The following is a 19,487-nucleotide window of genomic DNA, read 5'->3' on the forward strand; positions in this document are numbered from 1 at the left end:
GCCGCCAAGAACGGGGCGGCCGGCAAGAAGTCCGACGCCTCCCGCGACGACGAGAGCAAGGAAGCCAAGAGCACCGACCCCGACAGCACGGGCGGCCCCGGCCCCAACCCCAACCCCGCGCCCAGCTGCGGCGGAGGCGGCGGTGGCGGACCCAGCCCCGCGGCCGGGCAGGGAGCGGGGGGGCCCGGCGGTCCGGGGGGCGAGCCGGGCAAGGGAGCGGCGGGGCCCGGCGGGCTGGCGGCGGCGGGGCCGGGGCAGGGCTGGGCGCCGGGGCCCGGGCCCATCACCTCCATCCCCGATTCGTTAGGGGGCCCCTTCGCCAGCGTCCTCTCCTCGCTGCAGCGGCCCGGCGGCACCAAAGGCAGCCTCGTCAAGAGCGGCATGTTCTGAGCGGCGGCGGCGGCAGCGGCGGCGGCCCCTCCCGCTCATTAGTATCCACCGCCCGCCTATAGCAATGACCAGGGGCTCGGGTTGCGCCGGGCTCCGTGGGGCAGGGGCCCCGAGTCCCCCCGGGGGGCCGCGCCCGGCTCCCCTCGCCCCCGGCCCGGCGGCGGGGCCGGTCCCGCAGCGTCTCCGCCGGGGCGGGGCGGGGGGGCGGCTGCGCGGGGGGCGCTGCGCGGGCGCGGGGACAGCGGCGGGGCCGCGGGGACTCTGCCCGCGGGTGGCCTGGCGGTGAGGGGGGGCACCCTGCCCGCCCGTGGGGGTTTTTAAGTTCCTTTTCACTGTCAGCCTGAGGGACAAAGTTTCTTCCCCTCCTCTCCTCTTCCCACGCCACCCTCCCGCCGCCCCCGACCCGCGCCTGTGGGCGGTTCTTCCTCCGCCATCCGATGTCACTGTCCCTCCGTTGGGTCCTGGGTCTCTCCTTTGCCCCCGCCAGTGGCGCCCCGCCGGGTTCGGCCCTGACCCGGCGGTCGCTGCCTCCGCACCACGGATCCGGACCTTGCAGGGCCCACGCCTCTCACGGCCGGCGGCCTGTATTTATTATTAATTAATTATTATTAATTATTATTATTACACGGTCCACGCAGTTTTTAGGCATCTCCGTTAGGGTTTTCTAATTTTATTTTAAAACTATAGCTCTTAGTTGAATGTCGCCAGGTATGCTTTCTCTTTTTCCGTGTCTTTCTACAACTGTGTTCTGTGACTCAACTGTATAGTGTTAATATCAGTACAGACTTGTCTAGTTGACCGTATAAATAATGTTTTCCCTTCTCGTAGTCTCTATGGCGTGTCTTTATGGAGAAATAAGGTTCTCACGGGTTCGGTTCCCTTTGCGTTTAGAGACACCAGGTTCAGGCAATTATATATATTTTTGTTATCGGTTGCATGTCGTCTCATTTTTTCTTTTCCCCACCTGTTGGAATATGTTTGTGAGCATAATCGTCATAAATTATGTTCAGGGTTTTCAGATTTATTTATATGTGGTTAAAATGAATGCTTCTATTTAAAAGGGGAAATATTTCTACATGTGCGTATAGTTTTCCAAGAGTGTACCATTAATTGATTGTTGATAATAAAAACCAAAAGCAAACATAGCTAAGGTGCTCTTCCTACTTCTTGGTAGGGCTTTATTTGGGGGGGAGGTCTCGGGGTTATTTCTGACAGAGATCAAAGGCGCATATCAAAGAACCTCGACTGAGTCATCAAAAGGAGATGTGCTCAGCAGCATCAATTACTATTAGGAAGACCGTATCTGCGGGTCCCATCATTACTGACTAATTGTGCCCTTATTAATTATTTGCAAATAGGTTGAGTGGGGGGAGGAACATGCATCAGATCTGGCCTTTTGTCACTACCCTGAAAATTAGAGATGGTCAATATTAAGCGATTTCTGCTAAAAGGAAAACAAAATTGGCACAAACCATAGGCCCGGTTTGCCATTGGGAGCAGCATCCCACCGGTCAGCGGAGAACCTTCGCCAGCCCTTACATACGCAAGTGGAAGGTCAAATAGGCTTCGCAGCGCTGCAGCTTTCCGCAGACTCTTCCGCTGCTGAATGCGGGCGCAGAGGGTAGAGAGAGGGGCAGCCCGCGGGGACTGCACGGCTGAGGGCTCGGCTCCCACCCCGACCAGGAGTGGGGCAGCGGCCTCACATGCGGGGTCCCGTGCTGCTTGCAGCGCCCGGCAGCGGGAGCCGAGCGGTGGGACCGACGTGCTGGGCCCCCGTGGGGCACGGGATACTTGAGCACACCCGGCGTCGTCGAGTCGAGCTGGCACAGCGCTCCCCTCGAAATCCTTCAGGCAAGGGCGGGTCCCTCCCCCGAGAAAAGCCGGGGTCGACGCGCATCCCTGTGCCACCTCCCGGAGCTGCCCCCGCAGCCGGGTTTGCTGCAGGGACGCCGGGGCAATGAACTCTGTCTGACTCTAGCACAGTACGTGATTAAAAAAAAAAAAAAAAAAAAAAAAAAGTCTGTGGGTTTGGCAGGGAAGCAAACTTGGCAAAGGCATTGTCCTCTGCAACTGTGCAACATCTGCCTGGCTGGGGAACTGAGGAGAGCACCATGAAAAATGTGGCAAATGGGACAAGTGCTGTTTCACTAACAAAATACTTCAATTATCAGTTTTAAAGTGCTGTAATAAAATATGCAGTATATTTTCTGGAGAAAAAAACTGAATGCATTTCTTGAATATATGTTTTGTTACAATGTGGGTAGATTTTGCCATTTTATTTTTTCTTCCAAAAGTCATTCCATGACCCAAGAATATCTTTGTTAAAAGTAAATGGACTGTCTCTAGGAATTATGCAGCTTTAGACTATGACTGAAGTGACCTTTGGAGCTTTTAGAGAAGGTGAGACCTTGTATTAGCAGTAAAGCAAGCAAGCAACCAAAGGTAATGTAAAGGTATTTCTCCTGGTCAGGCCTTGCTGTATGACGATGATGAGCTTTCATTTTATGGCATGCAGTTTTGGTTTGAAAACATTAAGAAATTACAACATACTATTTCTTTGGGTATTTTTTTGCCAAGTTCACTATTTTGTCTGCTAAAACTCAGGCTTTATTTCTAATATGAAGGTTTCAGTTTTCAACAGTGGATATAGCTACATGTCAGCTAGGCCTTTTCTCTCTTTTAATTTTACTACACTGTAAACTGATTTGCATTTTGATTTATTTTCTCCCTGCTAAACTAAATAGGATGTGTCATTTACATCTCCCACACTCCCTAAGGTTCAAACTTATAAAATTTTTCCAGAACTGAACCACACTCTCCTGTTTCTGAAAATGCCTTGCAGAAGCGATACCAGGATAGTACCAAGCTCTGCTGTGTCTCTCTCAATAACGGTTCATACAGAGCTAAGATCACCTCTCTCTTTCTGATCATAATTTTTTTCCCTTAGGTATCTAAACTTCTCATTAGTCCTTTTTTGGTAACTTCTGCTTTGTCACAGACCCATAAATCCTTTCCTGAGCCACTGTTTTCCATGTTCTGGTCACCCACACAGTAAAGGGAACCATTGCAGGTCTGAGGCTTGTGGCACACACCATTGTGCCCATGGCAGACCAGTTGGAATGGTTAATTCATTAAACTTCATGATTGTTCCATCAGGAAGAAATGGATGGTTTGAAAATATGTGAAGTTTACTTCTGCCTCCCTGCAAAGGTAGAAGTTTAAAAAGGAGTATTAGTTAAATAAATAACCTACAGGATTGCTGCTGACCTTTACAAGCATAGGAGCTGGAGGAGGCCCATGGGGTACTCAGCAGGAGTCCAGGCATGAAGAGGATGCCAAAAAGCTGCTCTCCAGTGGTACCAGTGAAAGTCAAATGGGCAAGCTAATCCATAACACCAGGAGATGCTTTGGGGCTCACAAGGTGAGGAGGTCTGGGCAAAAGGACCTAAGAAGCCGAAAGATGATGCAGTAAAGAATTGAGAGTTTGTTATTTCTGTTGGTTTTACCCCCTCACATAGTTCAAATAAAGAACTATTTTATGATCCAACTCAAATTCAATATGAACATATGTTGTGTTTTGAAGAGTTCAGAGGTAAATTCACATTGTATTTTTGGAGCAACTTGAGTGTTTTGTTGTCTGTTCTTCTAAATACCAAGACTTAGAATTCAGGTCTAATGTTGAATTTGGCTCTTGCACCAACTTTCTCTTCTTTCTCTCCAACACATGAACAGAAAGAGTAATTCCTGACTGCAATATGAATCTCTTATATGGATGCATGACAATGCAAACATTAATTTTGCTACTGAAGAATATGAGGCCAGCATACAGTAAAAATACAATTAATAAAAACAATCCCTTTCACTTACAAGTAAATGTGTCTAAATTGTTTAATTTTATATATTTGCACTTGAGTTCTCAAATTATTACCAAACAGTGAGAAAAGGAGATGTCACGAAAAGTGCCTATGGTCTATTAGAATATATTTTAAAATCCTCTTTTCCTCCCACCTTTTTTTGACACAGTTGAAGTGTAGCTAGGAGGAGTCCCCTGAATGAGCCAGTCTCCAATCGAGGCCAACAACTTACTGCCTTTCTGGAGTCGAAATCTGGGGTTTCTTTACATGGGAAGGAACCCCACTGTACAGAGGGGGAATGAGACATGAAGATCACTAGTAATTCCAAGATACTTACTAAACTAGAACATGCCTGTAACTCTTGCTGCATATTTAGCATGAATCATTAAGAGCCAAATATTTATCTCACCTGTAAAGCAGATCAGTGCTATGAAGGCCATATAACAATGGGAGATGAAGCCTTCTATTTCTGCTATCAGTTTCATTTGGTTTTTCACCAGCTATCACTCAATGACTGTTACGAAATAAACGAGTGCCTTCATCCCAGGTGCTACTAAAATTTGTCTCCATCTTAGAAAAACAGCTTTGTGCCTTATACTTCAGGGAAGAGCTTAACAAGTATGCCAAGGAATGATTTGAGAGGAAAATCATCTTCTTGATTTGTGGGGAATTTATCCAGAAACAGCTCAAGAAAATTTAGCTGTGAAAATAAAGCTCATGCTTTCATATTTTGGGTTGGAAATTTCCTTTGGAGACAGGAAATCATCTTTTGGGCTTATCCTTGTCATGACTATCATATCAAGAGGAAATTAAAATATTTGCCCTTGAAAATAAATACTATTTCATACTATTATGGCAGGCTGAGGTCATACTTCTTCCCATTCCTTTCTCAAAGAGAGGTAGTAAGGGAATGCCAATCACATCTCTTGTTGCATCAAATAGTGTTTAAATTACATATAAAGTCTACCAACAGTATTAGATAAAAGTTCTATGCAGTCTTGGGAAGTACAAGTGAGAGAAACTGTCTTTCCAGAAGTCTTAAATCTAGTGTCAGTATTAAGGCCTCTATCAAAAGGCGTAACATATGGATGTGGTCTTCAGGAGCATTCACTTCAATATTGTTTCATAGGAAGACGTTCATAGAAATAGAACCAATATATTAATTTCCACCAAGAGGAAAATCTGTCCAGGGAACAAAGCATGCATTTTATGAATTTATGTGGTTATTTGGTTAAGGAAAAGAAGTGACTAGAGTGAAACCATTGGCTAAGAGAATTGGTTATCTGGCACAAACATGGTACTTGGGAAAGCTTGTTTTGGTCCCTTCAGAGGCATGCATCACCCAGAGAGCCCAGATAGAGCTGTGGATACGCAGTGCCTTTGAAAGTCAATTTACTTCTTGAAATCTCATAAGAGAGTGCCTGCAGCAGTCCCTACACAAGGATATAGCCACAAATCCCTGTGCTTTCAGGTCTGTTAATACCCACCTATGCACTGAAGAGCAAAGGTAAGAGGTTCATCCATTCCAAGACACACCAGGAACTAGGGTGTTCATGCAGCTGGCAACACTCTCCCAGCCTGCTCCCCTCCCCAGTGACAAGGGAGCTGAACCATTGACAGCCAGCTGTGGCACGTTCTGGGGCTCACTTCCAAGCAGAGCCAGGAATAACCTCTTCTCTCCACCTGCCTCTTTGTGTGTTACCATGAACAAGTTGGATGGGGCTCAGTGTTGGCCTGCCCTCCTTCTGTGATGCTCTGTGCAGCTTTCCACCACTATGCACTTGTAGGACTCTCTTCCAGAGAACCAAGAGGACAATTCAGCTTCAGTCAGCGCTTTGGCTCAGCTCCGCAGACAGTATAAGGGAGCAGGGGGAGAGACAGCACACTTGCTGCAAGGTGGAAACTTAAATTCTCGCTGAGGATTATTATCACTGTGTCAGTGGAGTTCAACGTAACGTAGTTACACGGACATATTCCAGTCTGTCACAAGGTTATTCCTGGTGTGGTTTTTTTTTTTTTTTTTTTTTTTTTTTTTTTTTTTTTTTTTTTTTTTTTTTTTTTTTTTTTTTTTTTTTTTTTTTCTTTTTCTTTTTTAACTTGAGGAGTCTGACATCACAGTTCATCACGAAATAATTTTTGAAGCAGTGTTGTCAGGAGAATTCAAGAGCTCTTGGCCCTGTATTCATTTCACAATATCAAACTGTTTCTAAAAACAGCTACCAAAATATTCTTGCATATTATCTTCAAAAAGTTTAACAAATGCGATGAGCTCTGAAAATAAGCGGTTCAGGAATCTCCATAGGAAATACTGTAAACAAAATGCCACCACAACTAGGATGCAAACATCTGAGGAAGTCACTCTCACTTTAATTCAAAAGTTACACACTTACTTTAAAAACGGTGTGTCTCTTCATTTTTTAATAAGAATGTCTTCTTACATCTGGAAGAAGAAGAAGAGGTAGCTTAAACTCTGTCTAATGCTACTGCATGCACTTTTAATGCATTAAGTGACAGCCTATTTTAGAACAGTGATGCTTTAGACACAGAGATCTAATTATCACTAGGACTATCTCCATGGAGACAAAAAGTTAGATAAACATGGTGTGGGCGGTTTTGTCCTGTTGCAGGAAGAGGATGCTCTAAGCGGACATCTAAGCCCTTCATTCCCATCATATTCAATTCCCACTGGGAATGTAGCACTCCTAAAGTATTTCTGGGCTCAAACACTGACTATCAAATCTGGTGGCATTCACAAAAAGGTGGCAAGAGGGATCAAGGACACATCATTCAAGAGAGTTGTGAAAAGTTATTTGTATTAATAATTTGTATTATGCAGTGCTACTATATAATATGAAGTATGAATACTAAAACACTGACAAAACTGGGGAAGTTAGACACTTCATTTTTTTACCCACTTAATCTCACCTTTCAGTCACTGAATCGCTCAACCTCTCTCCTAATGATGGTTAGGAGAAAAAAAAGTAGGATAACAGATAACAGTGTAATCATTTGATTCCTGCCTAAGCAAGTTTAAAACCAGTAGATGGAGATACTTCCAGTCTCTAAATAATCAAACTGAGACTCACTGCCACAAAACTGGGTTGATATCAAGATTTTAACTGAATTCTGAAAAAACTTAAGCTCTTAAGTAAGAATATCCAGCCAGTACAGTTGCAGTTAATAAAATATTCTGAAAGATTTCTGATATAAACCCACCCATTTCAGTGTAAGTCAGTGTCCACTTACTGAAGATGAGACCTTTCAAAAAAATTTTCCACCAACAAATTTCTTACGTGTTCTTCTAAATCACCTCTTGTTGTTCCATTCCAGAAATGGGTTTACAAACTGTAGATCACAAGTTTCAAGCTGTACGTCAGTCTCTACTTCAATATTCTAACAGAAAATTAAAGCATGCCCTTCCAGATTTCTCTCATTTATATGTCTTCATTGTCTTTTTTGTTTAGTAGTAGTCCCTGTTATATTCATAGGGTCAACTTCAATCCTGGCCCAAGTACATTCCACAGCTGAAGCAAAATACATCTTCAAAAGTAATTAATTTTTCCTATCATTGCTGATTACTTTCATTGATCAATACTTTCACTGGTGTATACCACTCATACATTTAAATGTCAATGTGGGAATTAATTAACCTCAATTATTTCCTTCCAAAGATCATGACATTTTGCTATTGTTGAGATTTTAGGATATATACAGATGAACTCATGGCCATATGTGTCCTTAAATTTTCCTGAATAATATGAATAAAACCTCTTAAGTATAAAATGTTTTTAAAGTATTTTGGTTTTAAAGAATTTTTTACAAAAAATTAAAATATTTAATAATTTAAAAATAGGCATATTAAACCCCTGTAATTTCAAAAGCCAGTTACATGTATATTCTGAACAAAAAAGGATTTTGTCTAAACAAAGAAAAATATTAATGTTATGGGAGAAGATTCAATTACATAACTGTGCATTGTAATTCTCTATGAATTATAAAAGGCAAAATTCAGATATGTTATACAATAACTTATCATTATGGTGCAACTACACTTTGGTCTAATAGAATCCCATTATTTAGAAATGGAAAAAGATACCCTATTAGATTATAGAGTTAATTCCCTGCCAGTGCTGAGGTCACCGCTCTTTCACTCTCAGGCTTGTCTACGTGAAAACTGTTGGTGCAGCTGAAGAGTCTTCATGAGCAGGCAACAGATAAGAAAGACAAGAGGAGCTCTGTGTTGATTCTGGCACTCCCATCAAGGAATGTAATGGCTGTAATGGGAAAATCATCTTAATATATAATTTTTTAAGAAGAAAAATCTGTTAAGGTCTGGGGGCAAATACCCCAAAATGGCAATACATGCCAGTATTGCCAGTATATGAGGATTAAAGACCAACTGAACCAAAGCCGCAATGATGTTCTGAAATGAAAGTAGTCCCAGCACAGTGTGAAGAGCCTTGTGATATATTTGAACCCATGAGATTTTTCTGGACCTATAGCTATTGAGAAGTTTCAGCCAAAACTGGTTTCAATGGGATCTACTCAACATACTATTAAGAATAAAGCCATATATTGGGAGCCACTTAGTTTATCTTGAAGCTGAAATGCCTGGAGAATAGAAAAGCTCTCTTACAGGTATTTAGTTGGGGTAGTGGGGAAGAGAGATGGATATGACAGATTAATTCCCCAAAAGTCCCCAGCAAAATTATACCTGTTGTGGGCAGAAAGGGTGAAAGATCTTTAAAGACTCTCCTTTCACAGTCCTTGGGCAGAGGAGAAGGTAAAAGGGAGTCACGCTGCTGTGTGTCAAGAGGGCTGCAATCCCATTAAACTTGGGCATGCTGAAACCTCTCCATAGCCTATGAGTGTGGTCTCAGAAACTCCTCTGTGTTCCTTTTGCATTTCCCAGAGGAGTTTAGATTGTGTGATCTCCTTTTCCTCCTGATGATAAATTAGCCATAAGGGATATGTTTTCTGAAGAGGAAAAAAAGAAGGTCCTTCAGCATGACAGTTTCAGGCAACCTAGATTTCAGCTGGGAGTATCCTGCTATCCAAGGGGGAGTCATGCCTCCCAGATTTTTCTGCACAAAGGGAAAAGCTCAGACAAGTGTCTCTTGAGTGTATTGAATTTTTCCACCCACCCATTTTGGTGTTCCCCTTTTATTCATATTCTCTTGTAAACAGCACTCGGTGTTTTCCTTTTAGTTGACTAGAATTCCCAGGATTGTCCCAAACCAGGGCCTTGATCCCACACATTCACACTGGCATTATGTGGTGGCTGTGTTCAGCCATGAGAGAAAAACACACACTTGTCATGCAGGCTGTTTAAAGTGGTTTTCCACTTTGAGACATAACATTCTCTCTCTCAGAGCACTGAGCCAAGGTCCGTCCTCCCTTTTGGTTCTGATTAACTGAATGCAGGTGGAGAGTAACTCAGCTTGTTCCCATGGCTGGACCCTCCCCTTCCACCCTGGCACCAAACTGCCACACAGTTTAGAGAGTTGCAGTGACAGGTCTTAAAATGCCCAGGTGTTCCCACTGATACTGACAAACCTGCACTGCTGACAGGACCGCTGAGTCATGTTTCAAGTAGCTATGAAAGAAAAATTTGCTTTTAGCGGAAGGGCTTCTATTTGCCCATTCAGCATCATTAAACTGGGATTTGTGAGTTGAACAAACTGGATACTAACCACACTGCCGGGTGTTGAACAAAGATACTAAAATTATTGCTTACTGTCAGTGGCAAGAGAATCAAGAAATAGGTTTTCTGTTACTATGTCAGAAGGCACAAACCACTTAATCACTTGTGTCACGGAGTTAGGCAAACAATGGCAATAAAAACATATCAGATACTGCCAATCAGTGCAGCTCCATGAGGATATAGTATTTCAAAACCCACATCAATTTCACATTCCAAGGAAATAACTTCAAAAGGTTCCATGTTTAGTTGCCATAGCATATTTTTTAATTTTTCAGAGTTCCTGGGCTGGGTAGTTGACTCATCAGCATACAACTCAAACAAATGATATGTCACTGATGGAAAACTGACGGAAAAGAAGATTTGAACAATTACATAGAACAGATAAGCCATTATCTCCTCCCAGGATCGACTGATGAGTTCTGCAGGATCATTCAGGCTGCAGCCATAATTAAAACTGGTTCTGAGTCATTCTGTTGCAGCACAAAACATTAAAAAAAGGAAATCTTTGGCAGTGCAAGGGAGCACTAGGATGAGATGGGTGTTTGACATAGGTTAGGACCGGAATATTTCTGAAATACAAGGCTATGAGAAAGAATTGGTATTTTATTACTATTTTATTTAATAAGCAACGGTTTGGAAGCATAACCACAGCTGAAAAAAGACCTGAACATGCTTTTCCACCCTCTGTCACCTGTGGGAAGGCTATTATTCAGTTATGCTAAATGTGTTATACCATTCTATTTATTCCTTGTTTAATTTACTCATTTATTTAAACCACACTCTTTCAGTCTGTTGCTTTAATTAGTTGATATGGTCCATTGTATCTCTGTTTTTGACCTCCTCTTGATGAAGACACTGACAGCTCTATTTTCATATTGATTTCTGTTTTGCACTTGAGAGCCACAATTTTGTGATAAATGAAGTGCAAAGCCCAGTCCATGTGGCCAGTTTGTTCAATCTATCTCAAAAGCTCCTTGCGAGGTAAGGTCAGTTAGGTCTGTGCTGCCAAAAGCAAACTATTAAGACTGTTCCTAGCCTTCCTGGGCCACTTTACAATTACAAACACAATTGCTTTTAAACGTTCCCACTCAGAAAGAACAAGCTGACATGCAAAGGTGTTCCTAGCTGTAGGCTCATTGCTGTTCAAGGAATCCCATCAAATGTCCTGAAAGAAGGACAATGCCCACCCCAATATTTTCAGGAAATTGCCCAGATTCTACTGGTAGAACACTATACATACACCTAACAGAGCTGGTTGCTGGTTTTGCCCAACTTAGTCAGAGTTTGGTGTCAAATTTTCTATGTTAAGCCCAAAATTTAATTTCAAATTGCCTTCCCAATGGCTCATCTCTGTGAGGCATCTTCTTTATGTACAGTACTACATAAATACTACTGCAGCAGCCTGAGTTAAGAGAAACCTTCACTTCCATGCCATTGTTTTCTGTATTTCACAAAAACAAATATTTAACTTGTCAATGGCATCTGTGAACATGTAACAAACCTCATTCAGGCTAAACATATTCTGTAGCCTGGAGTACACGAGAGGGACTATTTGTTATCTTGGAGGTAACCAGAGGGAGTCAGGAAAAAACAACTGCTAAATGTGCAGAATTGACGGAATTGTGCATGCTCTAAGATACACTTTTAAGAACTAATTAACAATTTTCAAATACTTCAATGAAAATTTACTATATGCTTAGTTTTATTCCATTTGAAATAATTTGAAGTCTTTTTCAGAAAGCCAATTCTTGTTGGTCCCTCACAGCTCAAATTATTATCCAAAGTAATAACCTTGGCAAAAATGCCTTTTATTTCAACTCTCAAATAAGGACTTGATTCACATATCTAATGCCCTGTGTAAGAGAATTAGCAAAAACTCATCTCAATGTGGTTTCAAAAGAGGAAACTAAGCAGACAGCCTTGTTAATTTAGCATATAGACTTGGAATAAAGTACAACATCCATCATCTCTTGAAATTAAATTAAAAATTGGTCTTGTGTCCAAGGAGAAGGAGCCAATTTTCTGCTGGAAGCAGAGTCTTGGAAGATCACTAAAACCGTTAATGGTTCTTTCATTGTGGGAGCCAATATGAAAGAAAAGTCAGTTTGGGAGTTCAAATTACCCCTCACATTAAATGCTACAACATATGCAATCTTTAGTTTGGGGCCACTGCTGTTGATGCAATGCTTTCTGTCACCCCAGACACACAGGGAATTCCAGCTGTGCTTCTCCCCCGGTCCTTAGAATCTTCCTGCGTGCTGCTGTGTGCTGTGGCAATGCTGAAGAGGCTTTTGCATGCAGGGTGAAACACTCGTCCTTACCATATGTTCTGTATAGTTCTTATTCTCCCACAGTAGGTTTCTATGTGTGATAAAAAGATGCTTGCAAGCACACACTGAGATTTAATATCTGGGGAAAGGGAAGCCTGAAAATACGTTAACAAGATTTTCAGCATTAAACACAATTTTGTTTCAGATTTCAGCTGTTAAACATCTTAATTTGTTTTGCTTTTTACTCCAGTAACATAATGCTAATACGCTCTGACAGCTCGTGACTCCACACCGAGGAGGTTTCGCAAACCAATCTCTTTACTTGAAATTTGATTTACAAAGTGCCTCAGTCCTTTAGCTGTGTGGCAGCAGTCACCATCACAACACTTGTCATGAAGTAGGAGCACAATCTGGGCAGTTTTTCCTTGTTTGTTTATTTTCTCCTAGTGGATGATTCACTAAGATAAACAAATCCTTTTAACTATTTAATGTCCTCATCCATCTATAAACTCAGTCCAGAAAATACTGCCATGCAATGTCTGCCACACTTCGAAGGAAAGGATGGACTTATTTGTTTTGAAACTCCTGGTGCAGAACACAGGTAGCATCTGTGCAGTTTATTTTACCCTATTTGTTTTGGATGAGTTTGCTCTAACAGTTAATGTAGACATATTTTTGATTCCATGTTCTCCTTCTAGTCCAGTCTAGCTTTGGGCTACTTCTCTCCAGAAGTAATCTCAGGCTGCTTTCTGGGTGCTTATCATACATAGAGCTCCAGGTCATTGCTGAGCCTGCAGGGTCACTTGTTCAGCTATAGGCCAGCCCCAACCTTGTGTGGGCTATCATTTTCCTGGGAAATTAGGTTTTTCACATGTGAGGACTACATGAAGTGGCACTTCATATCACAAATCCCTGCAGAACTGGCAAGAAAAACAATAGATGACCACAAATATCTGCTCTCAGAGGCTGCTGCCTGCTCTTGGTAGGGGTAGTCTGCCACATGTATGTGGCTTGTATGGATCAAGCATATCCTGGCACATCCCAGCATCTTGACGGGCATGTTACATGGCATCCACCTCCAAAGGATGAGCACCATATGGACCATTTATTTGAGTAATTTTATAAGTAACTGGAGAAGATGATTTGGTACTAAAACTAAGTGAAAAATCTTTTCTTCGCCTCTCCTCCAGCAAATAAATTCTTATATTTTTTACAATTATTTTACCAAGATAAAATATGTTATTCTCCAGGCAGAAGATACAATTCCTGCTGTGAGAACATCAGTGCAGATGTTTCCATCTGTCCTTCTCCATAGTTAAGACACGTGAAGCCAAGCTAACATCACCTAGCAAAGAAGTCCATCCTGTTAAGAAGAACAGAGAAATAAACCATACATGCTTGCCCCATCGTGGCAGGCCTCACTAATGAAAAAAATCCTCCTTATCTATTACACTTCCTCCAGAAGAGAAACAGCTTTTGCCATGTTTTCCTCTCAAAAGGGCATTTCCTCTCAAAAGGGCTTGCCTCACTCAGGTCCATGTATAGGAAATGATCTGCCAACACCAACAGGTCTGTGTGCTTAATAACAGTGGTCTGCACAGAGATGTTGAGCTGGCTTCAGCCCAGCCCGCTGCTTCTGGTTGTCTGGTGTAGGCAGTGCAAAGTGTTCTGCTGCTCCATGTGATGTGTTTCTAGACAGGCTTGACTCCATGCTGATGGGCTTCTTGCTCTGGTGACTTTTACTGCAGTACTCAGATAGTCTGGTCCTTCTGAACTTTGCAGTTACTATGCTGTAGTCACAGTAGCTGGTAAATGCATGCTCTTAAAAATGTTTTGGTTTTTTTTGTTTTCCCTCTGAGTTTCACAAATTTATTGTCAGGTTGTAGCCTAAATTAAATTCACTAGTGAAGACATTCTTTCTCTGCACAAATTAAATAGGTCTGTGACCCATTTATCCATTTGGAAATACAGATATAATAGTGTTTTTCTGCCTCACAGTGGTGTTTTTAAATCTCATCCAATTAACAGTTGCAAAGGGTTTCACTGTTTTCTGGTAATGATGGGCTTTGTAGGCACCAGTCATTGAGTGCATGGGCCAGGAAGCATCTCACGAACTTTAGTCCCTCTTCTTTTTCAGCTACTTGAAATGTCATTGAAAACTTGAAAAATCAAGTCTAGGTAACTATGCTTTCACACAAGGCCAGTGGCACTGCCTGACTTGAGGCCTGTTAATGATGTCTGATGATCTGGGATTGTGCAAACAGGTATCCTTGAAAATCCCGTTGTTTCCAAATCTCTGACATTGGGTGTTCAGGTATTGTGACATTCAAAATTATTCACAATCTAGTCCAAGTTATTTTATATTACTGCAATACAAAGGAAGTAAATGATATGTGTATTCAGTCTTGAGATCAGTACTGTCAAAAGAGGTGCATCTTGCCTTAAAACTGTAAACAAACAAAATGATATTGTAGAATTTATTTTCTTTCCATAATGAAAAATACTGTGGCAACCTGTGGAGAGACATGTCTTCTTACATTTGCCTCGCTAGTCACAAGGATTTAATAAAGAATCTCAGTGCTGCATGCACACAGCTTTGCCACATCCAGGCTACTCCAACCATCTTCTTATTTACCTATTTCTGCTAGAGCCCCCCAGCAGGTAGTGCTGCCCTGTTTGCATGTGTCTTTCTAAAGCCCACCAGGCAGCAACGCTGGTTATTTACAGCCCTTCATTCTAACTGCAAGTGGACAGCAAGCAGCTGAGAAATGCTATATTAATCAACTGAGAAGAATCTCTGGCTAAAAAGCAAAATGAGGGAAAAAACTGCAACTGTCTGTAGTAGATGTACAGTCAACAAGCAGAGGGAGCAGTGTGGCCCTGAGTTGGGCTAGGTTATGCTGCACTGGCAGTGGGCAACTGTGCAGAGCCAGCTCCAAGCAAATGTGGTTCCTGGCAAGCTGGGATGTGTCATGAGGCACAGCTGGATTTCATTTGTGTGCAGAACAAGGCTGAGAAACTGCCTATGACCTAGGCTGAGAACAACAGGGGAGAAGTGCTGCAAGTCCACCATTTACTCTGAGAGCTTGATACCCTGATGAAGTACTTTTTCCAGCACAGGTACACAGTTACTGGAATGGAGGATGCACACCTCTTCTGCACCCAATGATTTATTGACCTTTTTCATTTTACCTTGCCTATAACTGGTAGGAGCTAAAGTTGATCACTTTTTGCATCAAAGTTTACCACGTACAATGTAAGTCTTCAGCTTCTGGGGTAACAATATGTGAGGGTTATCATCAACTGAAAGTGTGTGAAAATAGTCACACGCTTGAAAAGACAATGTAGTAAAGAGAAACAAATTTACATGTTTAATTGTGTTCCTGCTGTAAGCAGATTTCAAGCATTCAAGATAGAGTCTGAGAAAACCAAGTACTGAGTGATAATATTCCATCATAAACTGTTTATCTACACCTCACTCAGTTATTTTGTGTACTTGACACACAGCCCCATGTAAAAAAACACACCTTTGAAATTATTGTACCACCTACATAAATCTGAACAGTATATATAAAGAAATACAATACCTGTAGATGTCACTGTACATAATCATACAGGCTTTTTCCCTCAGATATAAACTCAACTATACCGGTGACTTGTAGCTTTTACCAGTCAAAAGCTTTTTCCTTCCCCTTCACCTTCTCCACTGAAATGAATCACTGCAAAGGCAGCGCCACCTCCTTTGGTGACTCCTCTCTTTGGTTTTTCCCAAGGTTTCTCAGAAGTCCATTGTCTGCAAAGATGATTCAATGAGACAAGCCTTGCAAACCCAACCACCCTCTGGGTGAAGAACCTTTTTTCTAATATCCAACCTAAACCTGCCCGACACGACTTCAGGTCATTCCCTCAGGTCCTGTGACTGGTTACCACAGACAAGAGATCAGTGCCTGCTCCTCCTCTTCCCCTCACAAGGAAGTTGTGACTGCAATGAGGTCTCCCCTCAGTCTCCTCTTCTCCAGGCTGAACACACCAAGTGACCTCAGCTGCTCCTCATATGGCTTTCCATCACCACCTTTATTGCCCTCCTTTGGACACTCTAATAGCTTAATATCTTTCCTATGTTGTGGTGTCCAGAACTGCACACAATAGTCAAGGTGAGGCCACTCCAGTGCATAGCAGAGTGGGAAAATCCTCTCCCTCGATGGGCTGGTGATGCTTTGCCTGTGTCTCAGGACACAGTTGGCCCTCCTGGCTGCCAGGGTACTGCTAACTTGCCATCAAGTAGGACCCCCGGTCCCTTTCCACAGCACTGCTTTTCAGCGTCTCATTCCCCAGTCTGTATGTACATTCAGGTTGCCCCATCCCAGATGCAGAATCTGGCACTTTCCCTTGTTGAACTTCATATGGTTTGTGATTACTCAGTCCTCTAATTTGTTAAGGTCTCTCTGCAGGGCCTCCCTGCCTTTGAGGGAGCCAACAGTTCCTCCCAGTTTTGTGTCATCTGCAGACTTTCTTAATATCCCTTCCTGTCCTGTGTCCAAGTCATTTATGAAGATGTTGAGGATCACAGGGCCTAAGATGGAGACACTAGTCACCACTGGTGACCAGGCACCCACCACATGATGTGTTTATCAAGCTATGCTTGGGGTAAGAACAGAGAAATGGGATAATAAAACCCAGTGAATTCCAGAGCTTGAGAGACAGAGAGAAGAACAACGTGCCACCTGTTCATTGTGACAGGGATGTCCCTGTGTTTCTTTGGGATCTGAAATGAAGGGACTCAAGGCAGAGTTCTGTTCCATTTTCTTTGAAAGAAGCAAATTGGAAGTAATCTTTTTAAATTATTATTAGGCTGTCTCTAAATGAGCTGGTAGTTTCCAGAGATGTGGATTGCATGTCTCTGTTCCTGTCCTTGTCATTGGAGTGGTTTCATCTAACGGATGTGATAGACAAAAGAAATTTTTAAAATATTGCTTTCTTCTTCTGTTTGATAAATTCTGTTATTCCAAAGAAAGATTTGCAGTTCAGTAGCTTTTTGTTTAGTTTCTAGACCAGTGCAGGCTTCTGCAGGTTTTAAACAGCAGGTTATCTGATTAGAAAAAAACGCATCTGTGAACTATGGATGTGGAATTACCTAAGAGAATTTGCAGTGCATCACATGCAGTGAAACAGATAAACTCTATGGATGAGTTAACAGTGACTTACTTATAAGATTGTCCTCAAGAATGGATTTATTTTTTTTTCCTAAATGGCTCAAACCCCCATATGCTTTAGGGTTTAGCTAGCTCCATTAGCTACTTTTGCAGAGCATGGGCTATTCCAAAAGGTCTACAGAGCAGAAGCTACAGCTTTTCAGAAAGGTAAGCACCCTTCTTACATGTTTAACTCATGTTATATTTTATAACAAAGATGAACAAGATAACAGACACCACCTCCCCACCCCCCCCGCCACGTACTATAGGAAAAGTCACATCTCGCCCTCGATCTCTTTTTTTGGGCTCTTATTGCTTGCAAAACTTGAGCAGCTTCCAGTTTAGTCATTTCCCCTTATCAGGAAATTCAAATAAAATTACATTCCTACCGGAGGCTTTTAAAAGTATAGATGCGTCCTGTTCGCCTTTACAGGAGATATATTTTATTGGCATCTTTTTTTTTCCCAGCCCATTGGTGCCATCTCTCACTTCCAGTGCCCACAACCCCTTCTGACTTTCACTGCAAGTGTGTCTCTGGACAAGAGCATTTTGTCGTCTTGTTCCCCAGTTACCCAGCCTGGTAAGGGAAAGTAAAGCAAGGTAAGCCCCCACTCTGCAAAGTTTATTAAGTAACTACTTAACCAGCTTCCCAGTATTAGGAAGGAGATACATCTGAGGCCAAATCTTTGCTAAATTGGGCAGCAATAACTGTAACTAAAGCTAATTTTCTAAACAAAGACGTAGCTGCCTGCTTTCAAGTGTCCCCCAAAAGAGTTCTCTGGATAAGGATCAATGTTCACAAAATAAGCAGTATGACAGACTGTGATAGAGGAAAGGGGAGGGATGGAGACATCACATCTGGACAGGGTGTGGAGGTGCACAGAGGTCTCCTGGGGGAGATGGCACATATCCTTCTTTTCCTGGGGTATCCTCTGCTCCAATGTCTGAACATCAGCTGTAACAGCCCATTCCTCTCCCCCAGCACCTCCTATTTTTTCTATATGCCCTCAGCTTCATCCCACTGCTTGACAAGCCTGTGTCCTCTCCTAGGGCATGCCAAGGCCTTGTTATCACAGTTTCTCTCAGGGCTCTCCTAAGAGCCTTTGCTACCTGAAGACAAAAATGAGCAAGTGACACAAATCCCCTCTCATAAGGTTTGGGAAATTATTTTGGCATTAGATCAGTGCTGGAGGAATGCACACCCATTGGTGCCCTTTTAGGATCATAAATGATTCTGTGCAGGTCAGAGCCGCTGGGTCACATTCACCACAAAATAATATTACAAAAAATCATAACAGGATTTCCACCATTTTTCTTGGCTTTTAAGGATCACAAGCAGCATCTATCTGGGTGCCTAGGAACCTTGGTGCAGAGCTGCTGGAGCAGAAATAGCTGCCTGCCTGCCTCCAAATCCAGCCTCAGAGCAACCTCCAGTGGCAGTGAGCTGTTCCCGCAGACATGGCACTGATGGCACTGCCGGGAATCCCAGCACGCCTTTGTCACCACAGAGACTGCTGGCCTTCTGTCCAGAGATGGACATACGAAATAATGTAAGACCACTACCATCGCTATTAGGACACCAGGATAAAAATTATTTAATTAAAAAAATTAAATCGTCAGTACTTCCTCATTACTCATCTAACAGCCAAGATGCACTCCTGGCACAAACCCAAACCTATCATCCACTTAAGACCCAATTAAAAGGAAGAAGAAGAAGAGGCAGTTATTAGTTTAAAGTTTTGTATGAACTTTCTGCTTGTGACAGAACAAGTCACATACTTGCTGAGATTAAAGAATTAGTGAGATACCTCAGCACATGCAAAACTAAGCACAAACTCGAGGATCTTTGCTATGTGGAAATGGAATAAACCACTTATATATTTAGCATTGCCATATATAAAGTGCTTTGTTGAGCGAAAGTCTGAACCACAGTCCACCAACACTGATGAAGGGTCTTCTGAGAACTTTGGGTTCGACTCACTGAGCCTTCTCTGAGCATCTTCTATCACGGTAGGCACACGTGCTCTTGTGAATACTGGGCTACAGCTTACAGTGGCAATCCACAGTGTATTTTCTC

At 42.5% G+C, this 19,487-nt stretch overlaps 1 protein-coding gene across 1 annotated transcript in view; it reads left to right on the plus strand.

Moving 5' to 3' along the window:
* Nucleotides 1-390, plus strand: part of PHOX2B (paired like homeobox 2B) — a 1,978-nt gene extending 1,588 nt beyond the window's left edge. Inside the window, exon 3 of the mRNA XM_027891279.1 lies at nt 1-390. This exon is cut by the window's left edge and continues 66 nt beyond it. Within this exon, the coding sequence (XP_027747080.1) occupies nt 1-390 (390 nt within the window).
* The last annotated feature ends 19,097 nt before the right edge of the window (nt 391-19,487 follow it).

This window comes from Empidonax traillii, unplaced genomic scaffold, assembly GCF_003031625.1.
Source record: "Empidonax traillii isolate 1590-97213 ecotype Southwest subspecies unplaced genomic scaffold, ASM303162v1 scaffold315:size618497, whole genome shotgun sequence".
In the NCBI taxonomy this organism is placed as follows: Eukaryota; Metazoa; Chordata; class Aves; order Passeriformes; family Tyrannidae; genus Empidonax; species Empidonax traillii.